The sequence below is a fragment of the Hyperolius riggenbachi genome, chromosome 3 (assembly GCF_040937935.1).
Source record: "Hyperolius riggenbachi isolate aHypRig1 chromosome 3, aHypRig1.pri, whole genome shotgun sequence".
In the NCBI taxonomy this organism is placed as follows: Eukaryota; Metazoa; Chordata; class Amphibia; order Anura; family Hyperoliidae; genus Hyperolius; species Hyperolius riggenbachi.
Genome location: NC_090648.1, coordinates 354467265 through 354495237, shown reverse-complemented (window position 1 = coordinate 354495237; position 27973 = coordinate 354467265). Strand labels below are relative to the sequence as shown.

Genomic DNA, 27973 nt, shown 5'->3' with positions numbered 1-27973 from the left:
TAAATTATAAGTGTCTTTATTGTAGTCCAGTATAACTATATCAACAACAATTAGCAGCAAATTGTCATCCAGTAAAAAGATTTTTGAAGCAAAGTTCTTCCTCTTCTGTCTGATTTCTGTCGTATTTCACTTTTTCCTTGGAGAAATGTTTTTACATATCCAGTTCATTCCATCCTTAATTCAGAGGAAAGACAAAGAAAAGTCAAAAATGGAAAACATTGCCTGCAGATACTATCATACACAAATGTGAGAAACCCTGGACTTTAGATTAAGATGACTGCACACCACTACATCTCCATAGGAAGGATGGTAACGAGACCTGGCATTCTAGAGAGGATGCCAAACTAGTGAAATCAATTTTGATTTCAAAGGTGCAATTTCCCATTTGATATAAACTCTGTTAAAACACTATTTTTTTGTGAAAATTGAGCTCAGCACTATTGTCAATCAACAGGGAAGGGAAAACATTTTCCTTACTGGTTTATAAACATTGGCCATACACTTAGGTTTGTGGGCAATTGGGTAGAAAAATATTCCCTGATGGTGACCACTAATTATCCAATCTTTTTCATCCAATGTTACCATTTCTATAAAATATAAGGGAATGCCTAAATTAGCCATTTAATATATTCACTCAATTTACCCTTACAATACAAAGATTTGGTAAAGTTGGATGAAAAAGATTGGACCAGTGGCCACCTTTACACTGATCAGTTTCCTGGTTTACCACCTAACGCCTCTAGATATTCAATTCAATTTCAGCAGAAATAGCCTTTCCAAAATAATGTTTGACAAAGTTATTTTAAATATATTGAGAGGGGTATCGTTTTTACTATGTTTTGGTGGTTTTATTGGATTTAATTTCTAATGCAGTTTATGGACATCTAAAACCCTTTCAGCAGACAAGCAGTGAGGGTGACATACCACTTCCCCAATCATTTTGCTGGTTCCCTTTTCATGCTCGCCTGTGGACTGGCCCAGTTTGAGGAAAAGTTTACTAACATACCTATACATTCTTATTCTTCCTGTATGTTTGCTTTTTTTTAGAATAAGCAGCATTTCGGGTCTTTTTCTTTTTAAAGACAGTCATGGCAATAGTCTACTGTAATTTCTTGTTAGCATTAGCGTGGCAAGAAGAATAAGAGCAAAGGCTCTACATGCCAATTACAGAGTACCTAAACTGACATGTGACATGATGAGATAAAGATAGGTACATATAGTATATATCCTTATTAGAACTTACTTGTGTACACTTTTTATTTTTCAATTTCAAAGGTTAAGAAACACAGTGCTTTATGTATGCAAATGAGCCAGTAAGACTGCAGTCAAATGCAGCAGCAGCTCTTGTGAAAAGTAAATAGAAGACTAACACGTTTAGCTGATTGTGTAAACCAGTATTTCTCAACATTATTTTAGTACGCACCCATTTTGAAAGCCTGTGTTCACCAAGTAACCCTTGATATAGTAGAGATTATCTCAAGTACCCCTTGACACAGATATATTTAATAGTAGTAAACAGTAATTGTTTCTAAACATTTTTCATTCTTTACTATTGCTTTTAATATTAATTAAAATTAATTAATTAAAAATCTCACAATATAATGAATCAGTTGTGTAATATGGATAATAGAACATTAGTAGCAAAGAAAATAGTGTCATATTTTTATTTTCACATATGTAGCTTTTTTTCAACCACCTTAGCGGTATGGACGAGCTCAGCTCGTCCATTACCGCCAGACGGTGCCGCTCAGGCCCTGCTGGGCCGATTTTGATGAAATAAAAAGCAGCACACGCAGCCGGCACTTTGCCAGCCGCGTGTGCTGCCTGATCGCCGCCGCTCTGCGGCGATCCGCCGCGAGCAGGGGGCGAAAGAGGGTCCCCCCAGCCGCCCGAGCCTTGCGCAGCCGGAACAAATGGTTCCGGCCAGCGCTAAGGGCTGGATCGGAGGCGGCTGATGTCAGGACATCGGCTGACGTCCATGACGTCACTCCACTCGTCGCCATGGCGACGAGGAAAGCCAAACAAGGAAGGCTGCTCATTGCAGCCTTCCTTGTTACTTCTGCTTGCCGGAGGCGATCGGAAGAACGCCTCCGGAGCGCCCTCTAGTGGGCTTTCATGCAGCCAACTTTCAGTTGGCTGCATGAAATAGTTTTTTTTAATTAAAATAAAAACCTCCCGCAGCCGCCCTGGCGATCTCAATAGAACGCCAGGGTGGTGAATAACATTGCATCATTCTCTAATAATTGCAGTTTCCACAATACATTCAGCATTTTAAATGATTTCACAGAGCAGGCTATTGATGCTTTGAACTTTTATCTGCAGAAAAACCATAAACAAAGAAGAAACAAGGAGAGACAGTTGAGATAAGAGCTTCAAAAGACAGTGCTGTGCACGGCTTTACAAAGTCACAGAGCTCAAATAAGCTCTTTTGCATAGATAAAAACTGAAGTTTCTTAACTCTTCCCCTACTGGAAACAATATAAGACTCATATCTGTGCTACTAATGTTTTATTTCTTAGCTGTACTACACATACAAAACATTATATCATAATTTTATTTTCACTTCAGATTCCCTTTAACCACTTAAGGACTGCAGCCTTAAAACCACTTAAGGACCAGACACTTTTTTTCCATTCAGACCACTGCAGCTTTAACGGTTTATTGCTCGGTCATACAACCTACTATCTAAATGAATTTTACCTCCTTGTCTTGTCACTAATACAGCTTTCTTTTGGTGCTATTTGATTGCTGCTGTGATTTTTAGTTTTTATTATATTCATCAAAAAAGACATGAATTTTGTAAAACAAAAGTGTTTTTTTTTACCTTTCTGTGCTGACATTTTTCAAATAAAGTAAAATTTGTATATACATTTTTGTCTAAATTTATTGTGCTACATGGCTTTGATCAATAAATAGACTTTTATTGGATTTTTTTTTGTTTGGGTAAAAGTTATAGCGTTTACAAACTATGGTGCAAAAAGTGAATTTCCCCAGTTTGAAGCATCTCTGACTTTTCTGAGCACCTGTCATGTTTCATGAGGTGCTAGAATTCCAGGATAGTATAAATACTCCCCAAATTACCCCATTTTAGAAAGAAGATATCCCAAAGTATTCACTAAGAGGCATGGTGAGTTCATAGATTTTATTTTTTGTCACAAGTTAGCGGAAAATGACACTTTGTGACCCCCCCCCCCCTTCAAAAAAATAAAAAAAAGTTTCCATTTCTGCTAACTTGTGACAAAAAAAAAATTAAATCTGCCACGGATTCACCATGCCCCTCTCTGAATACTTTGGGGTGTCTACTTTTCAAAATGGGGTCATTTGTGGGGTGTGTTTACTGTCCTGGCATTTTGGGGGGTGCTAAATTGTAAGCACCCCTGTAAAGCCTAAAGGTACTCATAGGACATTGGGCCCCTTAGCGCACCTAGGCTGCAAAAAAGTGTCACGCATGTGGTATCGCCATACTCAGGAGAAATAGTATAATGTGTTTTGGGGTGTATTTTTACACATACCCATGCTGGGGTCTGAGGGGTGCTGTGGGTGATCAAGGGGCAGGATCAGTGTGCTTGTGTGATTACATACACAGCTGCCTCCTCCCCTGATGGTCGATCACTGGGACCACCAGGGGAGAAGGCAGTCAGTATAATACACTTTGTATACATAACAAAGTGTATTACACAACGGCGACATCGGGGTATTTACAACTCGCCGGCGCTGCTAATTGGCCGGCGGGTTGATGTCGTGGGTGGGCGGAGCCTAATGCCGGCGGATGCGCGTGATCCCATGCTAATTAGTCCCCCAGGTGCCACAATAGCATGTTAAAGACTATTGTAGTCCAAAGGAGCAATCTAGCAATCTATTACCTGGATCCCTTCTCCAGAGAGTGCAGAGCAAGCTTGGATCTGCCATGTTCGGTCTCTGTATGTGTGGAGATTCAGGCCAGCAGCAATGTCCGCAGCAGAGGCAGCTGTCAGAAGGTCTTGCTTATTTGCAAATACAAGGAGTGGGACTCCCATCAAGCTGTCCTCTTCAACCAGCTCTGCCAATTCCTGAGGAGAAAAAATAGTCAAGCACCATATGTAGTAGAAAGAATGTGGAATATAAATCTTAATAGGTAGCTTTGGCTGCAGAAAATGTCCAGAACATTGGATCATTTTTTTGTACATTTTTTTTCACATTAATAATTTAGGACTTGGGGAATTTTCAAGTATTGGGTTTTTTTTCTGTAAAATTTACTAATATTGATGATAAGGAGTAGGCGAATTGTTCAAGTACAGATTTAACCTTCAGGAACTGCTATAAGTTTATCCAGCTTAATTTTTACAAGGGGGGCGTGGCTTGACGCTGCTGGAAGATGGCTGCCTAATCTCCTCTCTCCCGCTCGACAGCCGCTAAAGCTTGCTATTTGGCCAATCCAACGGGCTCCCAACAGATATGCCGGGTACCCGCAGTCAGCAGTACACACCGGCAACTGGCAGAAGCAATCCCAAGAAAGCAGGAAAGACCTTACCGGACATATTCCGATCTCAAAAGGACCACGCTCAGACATCCAAGATGGCGCCAGATAAAATCAGAGAAGGACAGGCCCAATTGTCGCCAGACTCCTCACCTACTGACTCAGGCAAACTCTCGGGCAAACAGCAGAGATCCCCTACTCTCGCTGACCTACAGCTATTTGCAGATGATATCAAGGCATCCATGCTATCTGCAGTGTCGGAGGTTCGAGCGGACGTCGCCGCATTAGGCTCTAGACTGCATACCTTAGAGGCGGCCAACACTCAAACAACCTCGCAGCTGAAAAAGCTAGCTAAAACCTCTGACAAGCACTCATCTAGGCTAACAGACCACACTAGATACCTCGAGGACTTGGACAACCGCGGCCGCAGATGTAACATCAGACTGAAAGGCCTACCAGAATCAGTAGCCCCTGAAAAGATCTGCGACGCACTCTCAGCCATCTTTAATAACCTGCTGGACAGGCCTGCGGACTCCGAGATCGCCTTTACCCGCGCTCATAGAGCCTTGCGTCCGCGGAGCAATGACAGCGAGAAAACACGAGACGTCATCTGCTGCCTGGAGTCTTTTCAGCTAAAAGAGAATATCATGAGGGCAGCACGAACACAAGACCAGATCCTGTTCAACGAAACGCCCGTTCAACTGTACCAGGACCTGTCCGCTATTACTCTAGCGAAGCGAAGAGTCCTAAAACCTCTCCTGCAAGCAATCAGAAAGAAAGGCCTGTTGTATAAATGGCGTTTTCCTTTCTCACTGTCTGTTACGTCTGAGGGGAAGACATACACCTTACGTGCAGCAGCCGACCTGAAAGACTTCTGCAGCGACCTGGATATCCCTGTGATTGACCTCCCGGACTGGGACGGAGATCTAGCATTCCAACGACCAAACACACAGGCATCCGGATCCTCTCAGCGCCATCCACCTAACAACCAGAAGGCATTCCACCGCTCCAGAAGCAGAGATTCGGAATCCGGAACGGAGACTACTCACCCTCGCCGCGATTCCTCCTCATCGGCGGAAGATGGCTAATCTACACCCGTGCTGCAGATCTATTGCATTAACCCCCAGCAAGTAAAGGCGTTGTAAGCGGTACCTTGCCTTGGATCCGGTAACTATACTGCCATGCACGGTCTTACCTGATATGCCAAGCTCATTTACTTCACCCCTGTTCGGATTGCATCCTACACACCTAGGAACAAACGGTCTCGGCTGCCCTACTCCTTTGTGGCATTTTTGTCCCCCTTCTTTTTCTCTCCTCAACCCATAAGACATTTGGATCTCTCCCTCCACCTCATAGAAGCTACCGCTCCCCCCCCCCTCATATGAATCAAGTCCCCTGACACTTCCTGTGGCTATGCGGTGGCCCGATCACTCAGAATACATGACATTTGGTATTGTATTTAATATGTCTTATAGCTAATACGGAAAGACCACATCGTACTCTCTTATTTTAGCATGGAGATATGACACGCTCTCTGTCAGATATCTGGGTCTATCCCTACTATGTGCTAGTATGATAGGTTATTGATTTTATTAATATCGTGTTATTTGGGTCATAGGAAGTACTGTGATGTTATGCTCTTCTCCATTCCCTGGCTTACCTCAATATTTCCCTCATAAGGTCATATCTGTATGCATGCCCTCCCCCTAGCCCCTGGCTGAAGAGACTCGGGCACCAACTTTCCCCCTTTAGCTTACTAGGCCACTTAGCCCACCAAACTGCCCCTTTGCCTTATTCAGTGACAGAGGACGAGGTAAAATCCACATACAAAGCGGGGGCTTATGTCTTTTATGTCTTAAATAATTTCCAGTATAATACACTGACAGCCTGGTATATAAACTTATCTACTCATACCCATCTTAGTATAGAGCAATATAGGCCAGAGCTTGTTTCTCTTAGAGGGGGGAAATCCCAATAGGAGGAAGAGAAGAGAGGGAGGAACCATCAATCACTTAATAGGACACCCTATACACCCGCACAGGGGTCGGGCTGTTGACTCTCTATAATCTAGACCTGTTTATTCGGTGGCCTTCCTCCCCCTACATGAGACCCCTTTTAGACTTCTTAGAGGCTAACACGTGGGGGGCTTACCCTGAAGGTAAAAATGACCCAGTAAAGGGGAATCTAATAAGAACGCAATCTTAGGGACTTTTTCTTTCTCAGGTACGGGCTGTAGACCAAACTGCGGTCCTGGCGGAGGCTCAGGCGTGCTCCCTGGCGGGCCCCTCTTCCCCCGCACCTCGCTTTCGTGGGGGTCGGGTTAGGGCCCGCCCGGGAACATGGAGCTCCCACTTCATAACCCGTTGGTTTAATTTCATAAGTTTGTTTTCTAATATGGCGGCCAGAGTGGATTATGAACGCGAAGTGTCACTCCCAAACATACGGAATTTCCCGTATGCGGTAGCGTCTATTTGCGGTCATATTCTGGCGGTGTCTTTCATCACCCCCACCCAGTGTGTGATTTATACACTGACTACACATATCCCACTTTAGGAAGTGTGTGCGGCCCCCCAAGTCGCACACACGTGGGAATTATTTCCTAAAAGCTATTTCTGTCTGTTCATATCAATACGTATGTTGGTCCATCACGGGGAGGACCTCTCTTCCTGTATTCTTCGTTTCTCCTTTCTCACTTCCCTTGGCCTCTTTTTCCTACTTTCGCTCCATTCTCTATCCACTACTTCTACGGGGAAAAATTTGGGTTGTTGGGGGCTGGAACTACCAGCAGGACAGGCAACCGTGATAATGCACACGCATCGAGCAAACTGGAAGCTGGTCTCGTTTAACGTGAACGGCCTTAACACACCGGAGAAAAGATCGATTATTTTTGACTTTCTCCATCATCAAAAAGTGCAGATTGCTTATTTGCAAGAGACTCATTTACGAGCTAACCATATCCCTACGAGATTTAATTCCCGTTACCCGTTGGCTTTTCATGCTACATCGCCAACTTCTAAAACCAAAGGAGTCTCTATCTTCCTGCATCGAGATATACCGTTCACGCTGGATGAGTCAGTGTGTGACCCAGAGGGTGGTTATCTTTTTATTAAGGGGAAAATTGCTAATCACACAGTCACCATGGCTAATGTATATGTCCCCAACAAGCACCAACCATCCTTTTTATCCCCCACGCTAGCTAAATTAGCTGCTTTTACCAGTGGTGTACTAATTGTAGGAGGAGACTTTAACATCCCCATTAACCCTATCCAAGACTGCTCTAATGGTTCAACCACCCTCTCATACGCGGCCTTACGGCGCATTAAATCCCAATTGCAGAGCCTATCCTTAATGGATCCTTGGAGGATATCCCACCCACAGGTGAAGGACTATACCTTCTTTTCTGCCATTCATAATAAGTATTCAAGGATCGACTACTTTTTTTTGCCACAGAGAGACCTATCTCTAGTTATCAACACTGACATAGGTAACAGAACGATCTCAGATCATTCCCCGGTCTTTCTCACCATATCCACCCCTGACTCCTCCACGAAAATCTGGAACTGGAGATTGAACCCAAATCTCCTGGCAGAGGCCGGTAGGAGACAAATAGTCTCGGAGGCCCTTGACGATTACTTTTCCATTAACAACAACCAAGCAACATCTAAACTCACAACATGAGAGGCACACAAAGCAGTAATTCGGGGACACTTCATTAGGATGGGCTCTAGACTTAAGAAGGAAAGGACAGAAATGACCGTCAAACTGATGGCAGATATTAACCGTCTGGAACGCGCCCACAAACTAACCTTAGCCTTAGCAAACCTAGAAGAACTTAATAAAGCTAGAAGTGCTCTTGACAAACTCTTATATTCTGAAGCTAGACGGAAGTTAATGTCCGTCAAAAAAATATATTACGAGCAGGGCAATAAAAGTGGCAAATACCTTGCCCGTGCCTTGAGGAAAAGAACCCTGCACATGAATGTCACATGTATTACTACCAAAAAGCAGACCCAGGTCTTCAAACCGAAGGAAATCGCAGATGAATTCAAGTCATATTATGCCTCCCTGTACAACTTGCACAATCATAGCCAATCACCCGAACAACACAATATCAGAACCTCTGCCATCTCCAACTTTCTCGCTCAGCATGCGACCAGCTTACCCCTAGACCAATCAGATAAGGAAGACCTGGAATCCCCTCTCACGGAGGACGAGTTCCAGGTGGCAGTCGGATCTTTGAAGCCTGGCAAGGCACCAGGCCCTGACGGTCTCACGAGCCAATACTATAAAGCTTTTAGAGGCACTCTAGCCCCAGAGTTTGTTAACGCTTTCAACTCGATTACCCCTAACACCATTCCATCCACTCAGTTTCTAGAAGCCCACATAGTAGTAATTCCCAAACCAGACAAGGACCCTGCACAATGCCCCAGCTACAGACCTATTTCCCTTTTAAATTTAGACGCCAAGATCCTGGCCAAAATACTAGCTAACCGCCTAATCCCATTTGTGTCTAGACACGTCAACCCAGACCAAGCTGGCTTTGTCCCTGGTCGTGAAGCAAAGGACAATGTCATGAGGACAGTAGACATCATGTCCTTCGCCAAAGTGAGGGGGGTTAAAGCGTTTTTGCTCTCAACTGATGCAGAGAAGGCCTTTGACAGGGTCGCTTGGGACTTTACCCGAGCGGTCCTGGCAGGGCTGGGAATCGGGGATACTATGTGCAACCTTATTGGATTGTTATACACTAACCCTTCTGCAAAAATCAGAGTCAACGGCGCTTTCTCAGACCCATTCAAGATAACAAACGGGACCCGGCAGGGATGTCCCCTCTCACCACTAATATACATACTCACCCTGGAGCCCTTTCTAAATGCGGTTCGTTCAGATCCAGATATCCATGGTATCCCTGTAGGCCCATCAGACCATCTGGTAGCCGCCTTTGCTGACGACCTACTTTTCTTCCTGCAAAACCCGTTGATCTCTATCCCCAATCTAATACGCAGATTCACGGAATTTGGCCAATTATCTAATTTAAAAATCAACTTTCAGAAGTCACAGGCCCTAAACATCTCGCTTGACGATAGCACAATACAGACTTGCAAGACCAGCTTCCCTTTCCAGTGGTCCCAAAACCAACTTAGATACCTGGGCATTAATATCACCTCTAACTTGAAAAACCTATTCTCTGCAAACTTTATCAAATTAGACTCGACATTGAAAACTGATCTCGCCAGTTGGGGTAACCAACCCCACTTGTCATGGTTTGGAAGAATATCATCCATTAAAATGAACCTCCTGCCCTGTTTCCTATACATAAGCCAGTGTATCCCGATACATCTCCCTCCTACCTTTTTGAAAAGCCTACAAGGGGCAATCAACAAATTCATATGGGGCAATAAACCCCCACGGATCAAGAGATCCACACTCACAGTCCCGAAAGACCTGGGTGGGGCTGGGCTCCCTGACCTACAGAAATATCACCTGGCCTCCCAGCTAAGTAGGGTGGTTGAATGGGCCGTGGCGGAGAACCCTAAACCGTGGGTCACAATTGAGCAAGAATTGGCGGGTATCCAGGCCTCTGCCCTTGGATGGGTGGATATTCCACGTAGAGTGCAGGCAACTTGGCAAAACCCACTCATGGAAGCCACTATCAAATGTTTCAGAAAACATGCCACGTCCCTAAACCTTGCGAACCTATCAGGCCCACTTACTCCCCTAAAAGACAATCCAGCATTTAAACCAGCGGCAGATATACCTTTCCTCACATCCTGGGACCCCCACCATCCCCCTAGGGCGAGAGACTTTGTGTCTGCAGGGAAAACCAAAACACACCAGGAAATGGTTAGGATGAGAGACATGACACCCCTTTCCAACTGGCAATATTTCCAAATTCGACACTTTATGCACTCCATACTCAAAAGTGGGAACTGGGCCCCGACTCTAACTCCATTTGAAAACTTAATAGTAAGCCCAGCGCCACACAGACACCTAATCTCTGCTACATACCAGATCCTAGTGAGCGCCACAACTCCAGATAAATTTGGTTATCAGGAGGCGTGGGAGAGAGACCTGGGACAAACCCTCGAGGAAGAGCAATGGCAGAAATTCTTCAGTCTTAATCATAAAGGCTCCTTGAATGCAAATACCCAAGAACTTGGGTTTAAAATACTATCTCGTTGGTACAAGACTCCACAAATATTACACAGAATCTTCCCCTCATCCCCTGACTCTTGTTGGAGATGTGGGGCTGGTGGGTGCGATATCTTCCATATATTCTGGTCCTGCTTTGCTATTGTCCCCTTTTGGAGGGAGGCTCACCAAATAATGGAAGCAATCACATGGGACAAAATTCCCTTTCGCCCAGATGTCTTACTTCTTCATAGCACCCATGATTCCATTAAGTCATACAAAAAATCAATAACTATTCACCTGATCAATGCTGCAAGGGCAATGATTCCCCTCCACTGGAAGTCCCCCAATGCACCGTCCATAAAGTCATGGATTAAGAGAATTGAATTTATCGAGCACATGGAGCACCTAATCCTCTTATCGCACGAGCGATCTGAACAATATACCAGGACGTGGTCGGTCTGGACGGACTTCCAGTGTTCAGATACCTACAAACATATCATGGACCCCAATTAACCTGGTCTCAATCAGCTGACTGCATCTCTTTCCCTAACCTATCTTTCTTTTCCCCCCCTATTTCTACACTGACTTCTCCTATCCCTGCTCTACTGACCAACTTTCATCTTCCTTTCCTTCCCCGTGGTGGCACAGATGTATACCAGCAGTTAACGTTATGCTTATATAGAATTGTAGTTTATCTCCCGTTCTTAAACTTTCGACATGTTCTCTATAATGAAGCCTAACAGGCGACAGTTCTTATGCTTCGGCATTTGCAAGGCATTGTTATATTGTATGCTCTGTCACATATTAAGTCGGTGATGTCTGTTCAATGCTTTTCAATTGGCATTCATTTGTTGTTGTCTATATATCTTTCAATAAAACTTAATTGTTTAAAAAAAAAAAAAATTTTTACAAGGTTCCCCAAAATTCATCCAGGCTGTTGTAATGTTGACATAAAATATCTGTAAAAACTGAGTAGTTCTTCACTTCAGCACCAGAGCTGCATTAATGAGATAATGGGTTTGTATATTCAGTCTACCGCATTTTTCACATTTTTTCCTATGCAAGCTGTGCTGTAAATAAATCAAGAGATTTCATTAACCCTTTAGCAGTTCATTTATTTATTGGCTTGCAAGTGCTCCAGGCCAATTTATATTAGCACTTTTTTTTATTCCTTAATTGTTACATTTCCTTGCATCTAATTAGCACTGCTGTAACAGTGTACCTGTCACAAGGGGGCAATGTGAGACAATAACAGAGGACTCCTGCTTTCAGTTTCTATATTTTCTGCTAACAGAGAGACACCAAAGCATTCCAAGAATTTACAGCAGGAGTTCTGCCCACTGAGGTTAAAAGCAGGGCACTTATCTCAAACGAGATAATGCTATTGAAGCTGCTAATGGGTTAAGAGTTTTAAATACATACACAGTATCAGGCTATAATTTATGGACATTTGAATACGGGCTAAGGGTGACTTGTGCATAGGTTAGATTTCACCGCTGGACGGGTATGCATTGTGTATGACAGTTCCATAGATGCTGTAAATTGTGAAGAACAAAAGATGTCACCATACCTGTCCTGTTTCTTCCAACCGTTTACGGTCTGCGCTGTCCACTACATAAATCTGAAGAAATACAAGTCAACATTATTTTCAGATGATCCCTATTGACAGGGTCGGTTCTAGCAACAATGGGGCCCCAGGGCAAAATTAGCCTGGGGGCCCCTTAACTGCCCCCCCCCCCCCGACCAAAAAGTGACATTAGAAGCCCTTTGTTGCAGTCAAATTTTCCCCCTGGGCCACAGCCTGGGCAGGCTGCTGACCTTCCCTCTCAACATAATTGTGCTCTCTGAAGCCCCTGCAGAGTCTTTGGTAGTGTATTGTCTCACCTGCTTTCCAGCACAGGTGATAAGCTACACTGCCAAAGACTGCAGAGGCCCCAGGGAGCAACAGCTAAGATGGGGAAGAATATAACTTGGGGGCCTGTACAGGCTCTGGGGCCCTGGGGCGATTGCCCCCTTTGCCTCTATGGTAGCGCCGGCCCTGCCTATTGAGTACTGCACATTTACAGTATATACAGTTTTAATGCCGTATGTGTTGTTGAATGAAATTTAGAAATTTACTTTCACCAAATATCTGCGAAATGCAAGGTGATTAATGAATAGGCAAACAGGTCACTTTTTATAGTTTTTGAGGGTTGCATTATCATTTTAACTACACTGGGCGACATGTGGCATAGTGCTTTGCAAGCTCCTTGTTCAAATCGCAGCCAAGACAATGACCACATATAAATACATAATTCTGTAATAACTTGACTATTAGGGAAGCTGATTTCATCAAGTGTTCACTGTTGGGGGGATTTGCTATGATTGGTGTTTCCAAGGAAGTGAGTGTGTTGAATAGCTTGATACCTGTCATTTCCTCCTTGAAGATAAGCAGAACGATAAACATTTTCTAATTGAAAATATGCCTCCTTTGAGATAGACTTCATGGTGTGTAGTAAGGCTCAATGGCGGATAAGGAAAACATAAATCCTAGGTGCCCAATAGGTCAATCGTTATCTACCGGTAGATTGTGACTGCCTGCTTACTAGATCATGGCTGCATTCTGTGAAAATCTGCTGCCGCGCAGCCGTGGCTATCAGATTTTACTGCCATAGCAGCATCAAGAGGGGAGAGGTGCAGCTGAATGGGAGGCGCAGCTGAAGGGAAGAGGAGCAAATGAGGAGACAGGTCTCCTCCCCTCCAGGCTGTGTGAATTATGTCTCCTGCAAGAAAAGTGATCCCTCAGCTCTACCGCAAAGTGATAGATATACCAGGGAGTCAACCAGTCCACACCTGGATCCCTCTTAGGTGTGTAACATTCACAGCAGCAAAGACAAAACGACTGGGTCTCCACCTGGATTTGTGCAAAAATGCTGGTTTATTGTACCATAGTAATAGAAAAACTATTCTATTACTTTTCTATTTCTATGGTACAATAAACCAGCATTTTTGCACAAATCCAGGTGGAGACCCAGTTGAATTATGTCTTCTCCCCTCCAGGCTGCCTGTGAGACGTGCACAGCGTCTCCTCCCTTCCAGGTAAGTGCATTAGTGCACAGCAATGTGGGCAAATAGCTTCAGAACGATTCTGAAAGACATCTCGTGGCCTTGGCAGTTTTTAAAGTAGCTCGTGACCTGAAAAAGTGAGAGCACCCCTGTCATTAAACATTTTTATTAGAGTAACTGTAGAATTTGGGCAAAGTGTTTCAGGAAACTCAAAGATTACATTCAATTTTTTGGGAATTTAATTGAAAAATCAAGCAGCAACTGACCCCATGCATTGATAAAAATGAAAAAGTAGCTGTTACAAATGTATAAAATAAAAAAAATATATATAGCTGCTTTGCAATCAATTAATAACATTAAAGTGAACTCGAGGCGAGAGTGATATGGAGGCTGCCATATTTATTTCCTTTTAAGCAATACCAGTTGCCTTGCTGTCCTGCATCAAGCATAGGCAGTAGTCAATATTTAGATCATTTAGGTGTGATAAGTAACAATAAAGTTATTGGCAAATGAATGGGAGGAACGTGATGTGAAAATTGCTCTGTTTTTTAAGGGGAAAAACCTGCGACTGGGAAGTGGTTAAAGCAATAAATGTCCAACTATATGGTAACATGGAAATAACCGTATTAATATGTTACCCAAGGTGAAGTCCCACCAAGAGTTAGAAGCAGAATTAGGAGAAAACACTTTCTGTAACTTTTAGTGACACCTTGGACGACACTGCTGGATATTGCCCATATCATCCATGTGTAACATCTATTTACAGAAGTTCCTCCGTTTCATGTACAGCAGTTTCCCTCTCCCATGAGTTTTTCCTCTTTTGCAGCCTCCTTCTCCCATTTTAAGTCTCTTCTGCCATATGCAGCAGACCCTCTAACAAGTCCAGCCCCCCTCCCCCCTTTGGGCAGAAGCAGTACTAGGTCTTGGCCTCTGTGGCCTTTCCATAAATCCGACATTGATTCCAAAACTATCAACAGATGGCCTGAGACCAGGATACTTTGGGCAAAATATTATATATATTTAATATAGACTGAAATTACAGAATATAATGAAAGATGAACGCTGTGGCTGGATATTTTCTACCACCATAGGTCAGTGGTAGCATGTTATAAACCTTATGCTTGAGACTAGTATAAGGATCAGGGCCGGATTTACAACTCAGAGACCTGTAGGCACAGGCTTTCTGGTGCCCTAAACCCCGCTCATGAACACAGGCCACACCCCAAGTTATATATTTTGAACTCTGATCCTTGACTTATATCACTTACTATCCTTACAATCTTACACTCCCATCACTTGCTCATATTATCCTTAGTGACATGAGACAATGATTAGGGTGTAAGTGCCTGAGGTCAGTGATATGAAGCAGGGATTAGACTGTAAGCTCCTGATGTCAGTGATCTGAGGAGGAGGGGCCGCCTCTCCCACATAAGGCGCCTGTAGGCACGTGCCTACAGTGCCTTATGGAAAATCCAGCCCTGATAAGCATGCATGTTTTTGTGCTAGGTCAGAAATTCCAAAGCAACAACATGAAGTTAGAACAGAGGTGTTTTAGGATTTAGCTTTAGTATATTCTTTCCCACACCATCTGCAAGGTCTATAAAGAGCCCTTGCATATGATCATCTCACCAGTAAGTCTGTGCTTCCCAGATATTTCTTCCAGTGTGGTCGAATAGATCTTTGACCTCCAATATCCCAGACTGATAACTTTAAACCATGAGACTGGACACTCTTGATATTAAAACCCTACAACAAAAAGTTACAGTTGAGAGAAGCTTGGCACTTGGGGAATTTGCACCGATGTTACATCATTTGTGAAAGAAAATGTGTGAAACAAGTGTATTGTGCAAATATTATCCTAGTTCTCTGCCTGCTTTAAAGGAGTTATCAGGCTAAAAAAGTGAAAATAAGCTTTACTCACCTGGGGCTTTCTCCAGCCCCTTGCAGCCGACTGTCCCACGCCGACCGTTCCGCAACCTGCCGCTGTCCGGGTCTCCGTGCTCGGTATTCAGGCCGGCCACGGGGTCGGCCTTACTGCGGCTGCGCGAAGCGCCGCTGTCAATCTTGGCCACGTGGGCCACAGCGAACTGTGCAGGCGCAGAACTACTGCGCCTGCGCAGTTCGCTGCGGCCCTGCGCCTGCACAGTTCGCTGCGGCCCACATGGCCATGATTGACAGCGGCGCTTCGCGCATCCACAGTAAGGCCGACCCCGTGGTCGGCCTGAATACCGAGCACGGAGACCCGGACAGCGGCGGGGAGTGGTCGGCGTGGGACAGTCGGCTGCAAGGGGCTGGAGAAAGCCCCAGGTGAGTAAAGCTCATTTTCACTTTTTAGCCTGATAACTCCTTTAAAGTGAAGCTGAACCAAGTAAAATTATTTAAAATAAACATACAAATATAGACATACATAATATACATACAACATACAAATTGTCAGGATCTCTCCTGTAGCATGTTCTGTCAGTTGCAGTGGAACTGCACCCCGGCAGTTCTGACTTATCTGCTTGCATTTGGTTGCGCATTCGTAATAAGTCTCATTGTCATTTGCAATCACTCTGTAGTTCAGAGCAGCTCAGGATGCTGTCATGGCTCCTCCTATTTCTTGCTGCAGTTGAGCTGCAGCCAGATAGCCCTGGATTTCCTGCATGCATGTTGTTGTATAATACTGCATGTATTTGTTATGAGAGTCCTTTTTCACAGTCAGCTAGCAGCTTGTAATCAAGCTAGCTCAGGATTGAGTAATTACCATTCAGCTGTGTGGGAATTTGCATGCCTGCATCCATTGGCTGATGTCCACATAAAAGTCTGCCTCCCATTGACATAGCGTACAGCTACTATAGTTGTCGTTGGGTCCATGCTGTGAAAGTTGTTATTGTAAAATTGTATAATGCCTTGCTCTGTATTTTAATGCCTGCTGGATGTTTGCTGCACCCGCGGGGGTCAGTGAAGTCCACTATCCTGATAGCTTGGATTCTGCCATCACCACATTGGTGACTGGTAGTATTCCTGCTAGTCTTGTTTCTGGGGACGTAACTATAGGCTGCAGTTGCTATTAGTTACGCTCCTTCCTGTTTGTCTTGTTCGTGCCAGTGTGGATGCTTGCTGAGACAGCGATTAGTCTTGCAAGCATTCTGTCTATCTTTCTGTTGTCTGTCTTGTTACTTAGCCAGAGGCTCAGGCGGCAGCCGCCCTGGGCAGCAGTCAGTCAGTCTGTCTGTCGGTTGTTTGCCTTGTTACTCAGATCATAGGCAGTGCGGCATCGCACTGCGCAACTTTTGTGTGTTATTTGTGGAGGTATCGGAAGCCCAGAGCTGGAGTTGCTCTGGGCAATCTTGCTCCCTTGTTCATTACTCCTGTGGCAACCTGTGTAGCCTCTTCCATTACCCAGTTACATAGTTTTGTTGCTCTTGGTGGTAGGTCTACTTTCTGCATCAGATTGTATGCTTGCTTGCCTCCTATGTCCTATTAGGACCAGCTAGTGGTGTGCCAGGCAGGGACAGGTCGAGGGTCAGCTAGTGGCGTGCCAGGCAGGGTCAGCAGGTGAAGTGTGAGCCCTCCAGTCTTGAGCATTCACGCAGACTCAGAAAGTATACCCCCAAGCATTACACAAATATACCTGCAGGTTATCGGATAATTTCGTTGCGTGGCTGTGAGAGCCAAGCGCCGAAACTGGGCGCCGTCATAGCAGCAATGCTATGATGCGCGCCCCGCATAGCGCTAATTCAGGGCTCTGGAGGCTGCCAGACCCCGAATTACATCTCCCTCTGGGGGGGGGGGGGGAATAGTATTTAACGCCGCCTCTGAGTTTAGTGGCAGTGGGGAATGCCGTCATTTAGCTCTCCCGGCGCCGAACTGAGCAGCGCCAACATAATATGCACCCGCAAATTATGGTAATATTACATACTTACCTTGTCCTCAGTTCTTCTTAGAAGCTCACCATTTTGTTCTAACAATGATTTCTTACAGTTCTGACTAGATTTTGTCAGGACTGAAGTAATCCAGTAGCTGTCAGTAAAATATTAGTTGCTGTCAGCTATAACTGAAAGGACAACTGATGAGCAGGGTAATGTCCATGTTTACCTATGGCTAAAGTGGGCGATATTACAGTTTAACAGTGACCTAGAAGCTGTTACAAGGTAATGCAAACATAAGTGTTTAGGCAGGGGTATTTTCTGACCTTCTTTTTCAGGAACTATGCAAGCATTTGTTTAGGGCCACAGGTTATACCACGCCTGCAGTGGGTTTTTTTTTTCAGACAATAAGAGCTAACAAAAACATGTTCATGTAATAATAGGCTACTAAAATGCCTATTAAATTGAGGCGTATACTAGAGCGTTCCCGTCAACTGGCTTAGCCCTAGTTTGGATACAATCAAATAAAACCTTCCAATTCAGGCCTGTTCATAAGTCTCCAGAAATAAACCCTAAAAAAGGGTCTTTCAAACACATGGTCCTTCACCAATATGCTTTTTCATTATCACAAAATGTACTGCAATAATGTATGTAGTTGTGTTTATTGTTTGATTCTTCCCTCCCTTTCCATTTCTACCCTGCTTTCCCTGCCCCCCTCCCCCACCTTTTTACCCTCCAGTCTCCCTTTTACAATAATTTTAAAATTAAGGCATTTGAGATATTCTCTGTTATAGTTTGATATATCAGTGTTACTACTTTGTCAAATAGCATTTAACGAATATAACTGTACTGACAGATGCTTGTTTTTCATGGGTGTATCACCATGTGCCTTTCAATAAAATTTGATTTTTCAAAAAAAAATCTCTATAAAAATGCATTGCAAAGTGCAAAAATGTATGCAAAAATTTAGACTACTGATTTAAAGCAAACCGTAAGCTAAGAAATAGAACATTGCAAAGAAAAGAGTGATATTATTTTCCAGTGCAGAAAGAGTTACATTTAGTTTAGTTGTTATCTATGCAAAAGAGCTCCTCTGAGCTATTCAACCCAACTGGGTCCTGTTTTCTAAAGTACCTAAACAGCCAAGAAACAGTGAAAGACAGCTTGAGATAAGGTTTTACTGCAGGTCAAAGGGTCATTATTTCTGCTTTGTTTTATAGCTTAAAGAGAACCCGAGGTGGATTCTAAGAATGCGTTCAGCACACAGAGGCTGGGTCTGCATATAATACCCAGCCTCTGTTGCTATACTGATCCCCCCTAAGCCCCCCCTGCACTCTGCTATGCCCCCATAATTCATACGCCGAGCTGTCGACACGCAGCGTGCCGCAGCCGGCTGCTTACATCTGTACTTGTCAGTCTCGCCGCACCCCCGCCTCCTTCATAGCTCCAGTACCCACCCGCGTCCCTTCCCTCCAATCAGCGTGGAGGGAAGGGACGCGGGCGGGGACCGAAGCTATGGAGGAGGCGGGGGAGCGGCGGAGAGTGACAGATGCAGAGGTAAACAGCCGGCTGCGGCACGTTGTGGGTCAACAGCTCGGTGTATGATTTATGGGGCATAGCAGAGTGTAGGGGGGGGGGGGCTTAGGGGGGATTAGTATAGCAACAGAGGCTGGGTATTATATGCAGACCCAGCCTCTGTGTGCTGATCGCATTCTTAGAACCCACCTCGGGTTCTCATTAAAACACAGAGTATGACAGTATGATGCAATGTTATAAAAAAAAATCTATATAACTGAAAATAAACATATGAGACTCTTTTCTTTGCTATTAATGTTTTATTCATTATCTGTACTACACATACAATTCATCATATCAGAAGGGTTTTTCCCTTCAGGTTTGCTTTAAAACACATTCTAACTTATATGCATTTTTATTTTAGCTTTTTCAAATTTGTGGTGTGAATAATCTCCAGCTGATATAAATTGGGGTACTTTTATGAAATGCACAATAGATTTATTTTTGATAAAATACGTTGAAAGAGAAAATGTGCCCAGACTTGGGCCATGATGAGATTACTAGAAGGTGCGTTACATCACCCGCCTGCATTGCACTGAGTGCTTACGGTCATAGGTGAGACCTTGGCTTTGTTCACATAATCCCAGATACACACCTGTGTCGGAGTAATGCTGCTGACCTCTTCCAAGGCAAGCCGGGTCAGGATGGTTGTCTTACCAGCATTGTCCAAGCCGAGTAGTACGATTCTAACTTCACTTTCGTTCAGATGCTCTATCTTATTTAGTTCTTCAACAAGTGACATCAATCCCTAGACACACGGTACAAAGTAATAGAAATAAGATGTTGTGTTGTTAACAAATATCATGTGTGCTTTACAGTGTATGCAAATTTTGTGAAATCTTGCCAATACAGAGTAAGGAGTACATTTATTGAATTAACTCTTTATATTACCAAGTGGAACCATTGCATTGACACTACAGTCAGGTTTCTTAGATTAATCTTAGCACTTAGCAATCACTTAAAGTGTACCTCTAGTGTAACAAAAAACAAAACAAGAAGTACACTGAGGTCCCCATCACACATTCATGTGCAAAACTGCATTTTATGCAAATTTGAGTTTGCTGCACATCTAATGCAAGTCAATGATATCACATTTGTTGGGCTACATGTATGCTTTTTTTTATTTTTTATTTTGCAAGCGAATCGCCTATGATGCAAGTCAATGGAAATGCGACTTTTTCACATTCCACATGCAAATACCAAAATTAACATAAATAACTAGGTCAGTAGTAGCAACACCTCCCAAAAAACCCTTGCTCCTCTAGAAAAACCACACAAAATAGAGGGGGGGGGGGGCAGGAAGATATAGCCTAGAGGGCTCGTTGTAAGTAGAACAGGCACTGCCAAATATAAGAAGTCACTTTAAGTATTTATTACAAAAGCTACCTCAAATCCACAAGCAATGGATACATTGGCATATATTATTAGGCCTATCTGTGCCCCACCTTATGAAGTATAACACTGCATCCCAATTAGCCCAAATCCCATTTGTATATGTGAATGCACAAATACCGGTCCAAGCAAAGATTGAGAACTGCTTTTTTCACCCATTCAGTTGGAGAGGTGTCTTATGGTCCACCGCTCAGGTTATCAGAACTATTAGGAACTATTCCCAAATGACCTACCACACTCTTTCCCTTTGGAACAAGATGAGATATACTGTACAATAGATTTGCAATCTACAATTCCTCCCCTGTTTCAGTTGATGTCAAACCCTGATTTTGTGCATACCAGTGGTGGTCAACTCGTGGGCTCCTCACCATATGTGAGACCTTGGTGGGGGAATCATTGCCATCATCCGAGCAGCTGATTTCTCAGTATCAAGTACCTCCCTCAGAACTGTTTAGGGCTTACCAATTCTCACCTCTTCTCCAGTCTCTGAAGCAAGGTGATAATAACATTTCTTATACTCACTTTGAAGACATCTGCTTACATGATCCCATGCCAAAAGGCCTTATTTCCTTTCTCTGCGCACTACAAAATCAGCCATCTTGAGATCTGAAATTTTCCTTCATGGTTAAATGGGAGAGATACCTTAATATGGAAATGCACCGGAAGGAATGGGAGGACTGCTTTGAGACCCTTTGCTAAGCGAAATCTTACTAGCATCCATATTGATGTATCTCTGAGGTTCCTACATAGAACATACATCATCCCAACAAGACTGAGTTTGATGGATCCTACAGCGCCCAGTTTATACTTCAGAGGTTGCCCAGCTGAGGGATCTCTGGTTCATATCTGGTGGACCTGCCCTAAAGCCTCAAAGTTCTGGTAAAAATTAATACCATAATTTTGTGCATCTGAGACCTTTTCATAAGTGTCCTATCGTACTACTCCTGGGTAATAAGCGAAGCCATTCTTGACATCCTGAACATCACTTGATCCAACACATAGCCAATGTGGCCAAAACCCATATAGCAGCAAATTAGCTATCTCCTGCTCTTTGTCTGCTGTATTGCGGAAACTTGATTCTATTATGATTTCTGAAGGGATTAATGAAAGGATTGCTGATAAAATTAAAGCCTTTCAGAAAACATGGGACCCATGGACGGTCTTTCAGGGTGGAGAAGCTGTAGGAATGGCTAATACCTGTACCCATTACTTTCTTGTGTTATGATGTGTTAATTTGTTATGCAACTCATTTTTTAGATCTTTCATTGTTTTACAGGATGATGTTTTGCTTCTATGCTTAGACGCTTGTGAACCATATCCTCTTTCTCTAGAAAACTTGTCCTCATTTTCTTTTACAAAATAAAATATTTTGAAAATTTTATATTTATTACAAAACTGCATAACATGAGCCCAGCACAAGTTCTTCTGTTGTAAAAGCAGCACACTTTATTCCTCCTTCCTCCCCTCTCAGTAGAAGGGAATAGAGACCAACAGATAGTCTGGGCAGTGCTTTTTCAGGGAACAACAGATTAAAGTATATACATAGCTCAACTGTGATATGGAATGTCCAGTGATAATCCCAATGACGGCATCCATGTAAGCTCTTTACACCGTTTACTAAATGATAATTTGCAGATTTTGGTGGATAGGTAATAAAATGATGTCTAAAATTATGCCTATTGTTCTATACTTTAACCGCTTAGAACGTAAGCTCAGTGGGCAGGGCTATCTCCCTTATAGTGTGTTTTTTATTGCTTCAGCTCCGTCCACCTGTTGCCCATGTTTGGTCCAACCTAATGACATATGCCATACAATGGAGATTGAAGGGGAAAAGGAGACAGAAGGCTTCTGCTTTGGGGCAATACTGCACCAATTGGTTACGAGATTCCACCTCAGCCTATTAACATACTCCAAAGCTGGGTTAGATACAGAGAATTGGGGGTGTCTGCACAGATCAAATCATGAATGTTTTTGTTAAAGTGAAAGTTATTGCATATCTGTGTAAGGTTAAACTACAGCAGTCACATAAACAGAAATATAAAAGCAGGTATTTATCTGTGCATGATTAGACATTTACATTGAACACAGGTCCAAATCACTTTAATTGATTTTAGTAAACAGGTCCTATGTATAATCACAGCAGTTTTTGTTTTAGATCATATGACCTTTTTATAGAATTTATTTTGTATGTGGAGAATTCATTGTTTGTATAATCAGGCGACAATCAACCTAAAGGTTCATACACACCTACCAACAATCTGTTCAACTATCTTCCAAACTTGTCTGTTGGAAGATAATTTGGTTGTGTGTACAGCTGACAAACAACCAGATGACCAACTGATAACAAGTTGTTTTCCGGATCCAACTGGTGGATCAATCTAACCAGCTATCAGGCAGGTTGGAACGTGTGTGCAAGTCTTTTGAACAACTTTATTGTTTTTGAATGAGGACATGTTGTGAAGTGTGTCATTTAGCTTGCACGCATAGTATTTAAGTGAGTTGGTTGTTTAGTTGGTTGGTTGGTGTGTGTGTATGTACTTGTCAGGTAAATAACTTGTTAAATGGTTGGTCATGTTGTGCGGTTGGTTGTGCATTAAGTTAGACATGTATGTGAGCCTTTAGTATGTGGCCACCCATATTCTACTATTCAATCCATAAACAATCAAATCAAATCAAATCAAACATCCAATTCAAAACATAAACAGAGCAATACTGTTGCTAAAGGAAACATGTACAGCAGTAAAGCTAGATGAACACAAGTCAATAATGGCTGGATCTGGCAAGCAATGAATTACTCAAAGTTGGAAATTGATTGGGTAATAGTGATTGACGTATCACCGTGTCCATTTGACCAGGAACTAATTATACCAATGGTGTTGTGCCACTTGTAAAGTACAGCTGGTTAACCCCTGATGTTCCTCCCACTGATTCACTCATTAAAAACTTACTGCCACACTAATCACCATTTTGATCAATAAACTGCCTCATATTGATCAGAAGTTAATTGATCAGGTATACTTGGGACAGTAGATCACCAGCAAATTTCATCAAAGTGATAGAATTTTATTGATGATGCAACATGAACATTCACAACTGCACCACAATGTACTGCACCGAGCATAAGAAAACTACAAGCACAGATTTCAGCAGAAATCCGATTGAGATATTGTTGCAAGAATTACAGAGGGATGAGCTCCCAGCATCAATTCATATAAGTTTGAGTGACCCACAGAGATCTTGCGTTCCAGTAAATCAGAACGCTGGCAGATGGCTGCAGGAGGCTCGGCGGGGTCTGTACAGCATTGTACCCACTGGGTAGCAACAGAGCAGGTGGCAACAAGCCGCCAAGCATTGCATACAATGGTTCATCACCCCCCCAAATACATGTGTGATGACCTTATTTTGTGGCATAGGAAGCAATTGAATGACAATCTATTGCCAGCTACTGAGAGACTCAGCTAAGTGGTAACTGCACAGTTTAAACATCCATGCGAATAATGTCGAAGTGCCTTACCACGCTTGCCTTGCCACCAAGGCCATCATCAGAACCGGTGTACATTTTCTGGATCCCATACAATTTAATCTTCAGGGCCCGCTATGCTATGTTGAGTTTTGGGTCATTCCTCGCTGGACCCAGTACTGGAGTGCTATCTGTAATGTTTAACACTAACCTCCCCACCAATGCTAAGTTCATCCTGAAGCCCAAGCCTAAACAACCCCCAGTGTAATCCTCTCACCCTTTCCACAGACCCAAAGTACAGTACTTCCTAACACATAACCATAGCCTCCTAACTCTATTGACTCTAATCATCACCCTTATCCTATCCCCTAAGACCAACTCTCCGACAACAGCTCCTAACCTTAACCACTACTCTTAAACTGAAACTGAAGTGTTTCAGCACTGGTGTCAGTTATTGTATATGTTGCAGCCAGAACTCGAAGTCTGTCAACTCCGGGATCTGGCAGACCAATATGTGAGGTGGCCATCTACTGCAAAGAAACAAGTGTTCAACTTACGCTTTCGGACTTTGGCCAACGAGGACGTGAAATGAGAGGATCTGGCTGGCCAAGTCCAGAAGAAGGTAAAATAGCACAAGTTCTGCAGAAACATCTGCATTCCCCATCTCCTCCCCCTGGCCCTTGCTCCCTGTGTCCTCGTCTCACACCAGTACAGGGTAGCTCGTTGCATCGCATATTTATTCTCTCCGGCTTTTATTGCAGCCCGTATTGCCAGTATTTGCTGCCCTATGAAAACATTACCCATATGAAAGCAAATACCGGTGACACAGGCTGCAATAAAAGGCGGAGACCACACAGCAGGGAGGGAGTACAGGTGAGCTGAGACAGATGGGAGGAAGGACACGGCGCAAGGAGGAGGAGCCAGAGAATGCAGATGCCGCCGCTGTACTTGTGCTGTTTGCTCCACCTCCGCTGCTCTCTTTTCCTTGGGACTTAGCCAGCCAACTCTTGTCAGATTTTGTTCTGACCAGCTAAAGTGAGTAAGTATTTTTAGAATTGGCTGCTTCAGTCGGCCACTTTGCGTATTGGCCGGTCAGATCCCGTAGTGGCCAATTTTAGGTTCTGGTTGTAATATATATGCACTATAGCCATTATCCATCTCTCAGCTGAATGCTGGTTATTAAATATTCCAGCTTGAGCTGAGGAGCTGCGTATTGCCCATAGCATGCATTGGCTCTATCTCAACACTCAACTGTTCTGGCATTATAACTGGTTGCTTAGGGTTCTCACTACTGCTGTCCTTGGGAATCGCTGTGCTGGTGGGAGGAGCAATGTATATTTCCTGCTGGGATGGCCCAGTGTAAAATGCTGAATCGGGGGCCATGGCTCTGTACAGTAGTTATGCCAAATGCTATATAACTGTGCAAAGTAAAATACATAAATAGGGTACAAGTCTATTTATGGTCTCAAAATATAAAGGGACTCAGAGCACCTCTCATAGGTATGCCTTTACGCCAAACGACTTCCAACAAAGTCGTGCTATGACCCCTCTGGAGGAGCCTCTTGCAATGGCCATGCGTGTCACTTCCTCTTCCTGCTTCATTCAGTGATGCACTTCTCTTACAGAGAAGACAGGGGTGACCCGGATGTTATAACATAGCCAAGATGGCAACCGCAATTTTTAAATTGAAATCGAACGAAAACTATTTGATTCAGGCATCAAATGAAAGAGGTGAGCACAAGCTACGGAAGGATATGCATCTTTAAGTACTTTTCAGTACTGGTCGGAGTCTCTAGGCATACCCATGAGAGGTGCTCGGAGTCCCTTTAAAGAGACTCCGTAACAAAAATTGCATCCTGTTTTTTATCATCCTACAAGTTCCAAAAGCTATTCTAATGTGTTCTGGCTTACTGCAGCATGTTTTACTATCACCATCTCTGTAATAAATCAACTTATCTCTCTCTTGTCAGACTTGTCGGCCTGTGTCTGGAAGGCTGCCAAGTTCTTCAGTGTTGTGGTTCTGTGATGCATCTCCCCCCTCCAGGCCCCTCTCTGCACACTGCTGTGTGTTATTTAGATTTGTGCAGCTTCTCTCTGCTCTATTATCTTTTACAAGCTGGATAAATCCTCCTCTGAGCTGGCTGGGCTTTCACATACTGAGGAATTACATACAGGCAGAGCTGTCTGCACTCTGCAGGAAGAAACAGCCTGACACTTCAGTGGAAGATAGCTGCAGGGGGAAAGAAACACACAAATGATCTCTTGAGATTCAAAAGGAAGGGTGTATACAGCCTGCTTGTGTATGAATGTATTTTCTATGTGTGGACATACTGTACATCAACCTACTTCCTGTTTTGGTGGCCATTTTGTTTGTTTATAAACAAACTTTTAAAAACTGTTTTTAACCACTTTTAATGCGGCGAGGAGCGGTGAAATTGTGACAGAGGGTAATAGGAGATGTCCCCTAACGCACTGGTATGTTTACTTTTGTGTGATTTTAACAATACAGATTCTCTTTAAGTGACTGACAACGTATGAGTCTTTTAGATGAATGACACTTTTCACTCTTATCTGGTGCTTCTCATGATATTGTATATTTGTTAAAGCCGTTGTATCTTTCATGCTGTCATATACTGTATTATGTAATCCAAGTCAGACAAAATTTAACAAACAGTACCGATCATCAGCATTTTAAAAAAAAAGTGTAGGAAACACACGGCAACTGTCAGCATTTGGATTTTATAAAACAGACATTTAAATGGATGATTTTTTTTTCCCCTTCATACTAGCTACCAACCTCAGTGTTGAAGAATAATGTTGATAATGATGATGACGTCCTGTAATGATGTATCACCATAGGTACAAGTAGGAACGTAGCAGTAATAAAATTATCATATGCCTCCAGGATCTTTTTGACCTGCATGTGTGCTACACCTCAGTATTAAACACATATATTTGCACTTACATTTTGCACTTCGCCCATCATGCCACATTCTCTGTGTAGAGCAGTCCTAAGAGGAAGCCAGTGGGATGGAATAGAATAAGGTGTCTAAGGTTACATCAGTAGCAGCATTGTAGTAAACAGCTATTTGTCTGTGTTGCCTGGTGTCCAGCACTCTGTCCAGTAGCAGAGTTAACAGAAAGGATCAGGAAGACAGACTTAGTTGCTGTTTTTGAGTCAGCATTAAGTAATTACCTTTCTAATCTCTCTGCCATCTGCTGCCACTCCAGCATTGGTTAGAGAAGAGTCCATCTGTATCTCAGAGACACTAAACTGGCGCTCACCTTATGCAGCCTCTCAGATGGCACACAAATATAAATAGTTGTAACAATAATAGCAGCAATGTCATTCTACAGAAGGGATTTATTTTTATTTAATTTCCACAGAACATTTTGCGTAGTCTGCTTCAGGGTAATATTTATGCAGTGTTAAGTATTACGCAGAAAAGGATACGGATATTTACCTTCATATTTTCCCAGTATTACAGACACACTGGTAGCAAGTTAGGCTTTACAAGCAGGTTATATACCAGCTATAGGGACACTATCTTTGCCTCGTACACTGGTCTAGAATTAGAGATTGGAACATTTTTCATTTATACTAAAAAAAAGTGTTTACGACGAGATATTTGCTGAAAGTGTGATATTTGAAGTTGTAAATATAAAGTAAGAACTTTTAAAATGATTTGTTATAAGTGTTATAAGCACACATTTTACTTGGACACAGATTGGGCAATGCCCTGTAATCAGGGACAGTTTTAATTAACTACTTAAAGACCGCCTCACGCCAATGGGCGTGACCGCGGGGGCAGCTCCAGGACCGCCTAACGCCAATTGGCGTCAAGTTCTGGGACTGCAGTTTCCCAGGGAACGGCCGCACGCATGCACGATCGTTCCCTGCCACTTCAGTTCCGTGATTAGCCTGCTAGCCGCCAATCGCGGCTAGCAGCCTGTTTGTAAATGAAAGGGGAAAGAAATCCCCTTTGTTTACAAGCGTACAGCGCTGCGGCCCCCGGCAGCACTGTACGAGATCGGTGATCCCCGGCCTCTGATTGGCCAGGG

The 27973-nt window shown here is 43.4% G+C and overlaps 1 protein-coding gene across 1 annotated transcript; it reads right to left on the bottom strand.

Annotated features, from left to right (window-relative positions):
- Positions 1-27066, bottom strand: LOC137563964 (ADP-ribosylation factor-like protein 3). Its single transcript, XM_068277103.1, has 6 exons — positions 26877-27066; positions 19655-19807; positions 15263-15379; positions 12159-12209; positions 3864-4049; positions 1-174 (listed from the first exon to the last, which is right to left on the bottom strand). Exons 1-6 carry the CDS (start codon positions 26895-26897, stop codon positions 127-129), a joined length of 576 nt encoding a protein of 191 aa, XP_068133204.1. The 5' UTR covers positions 26898-27066; the 3' UTR covers positions 1-126.
- Positions 27067-27973: the final 907 nt, after the last annotated feature.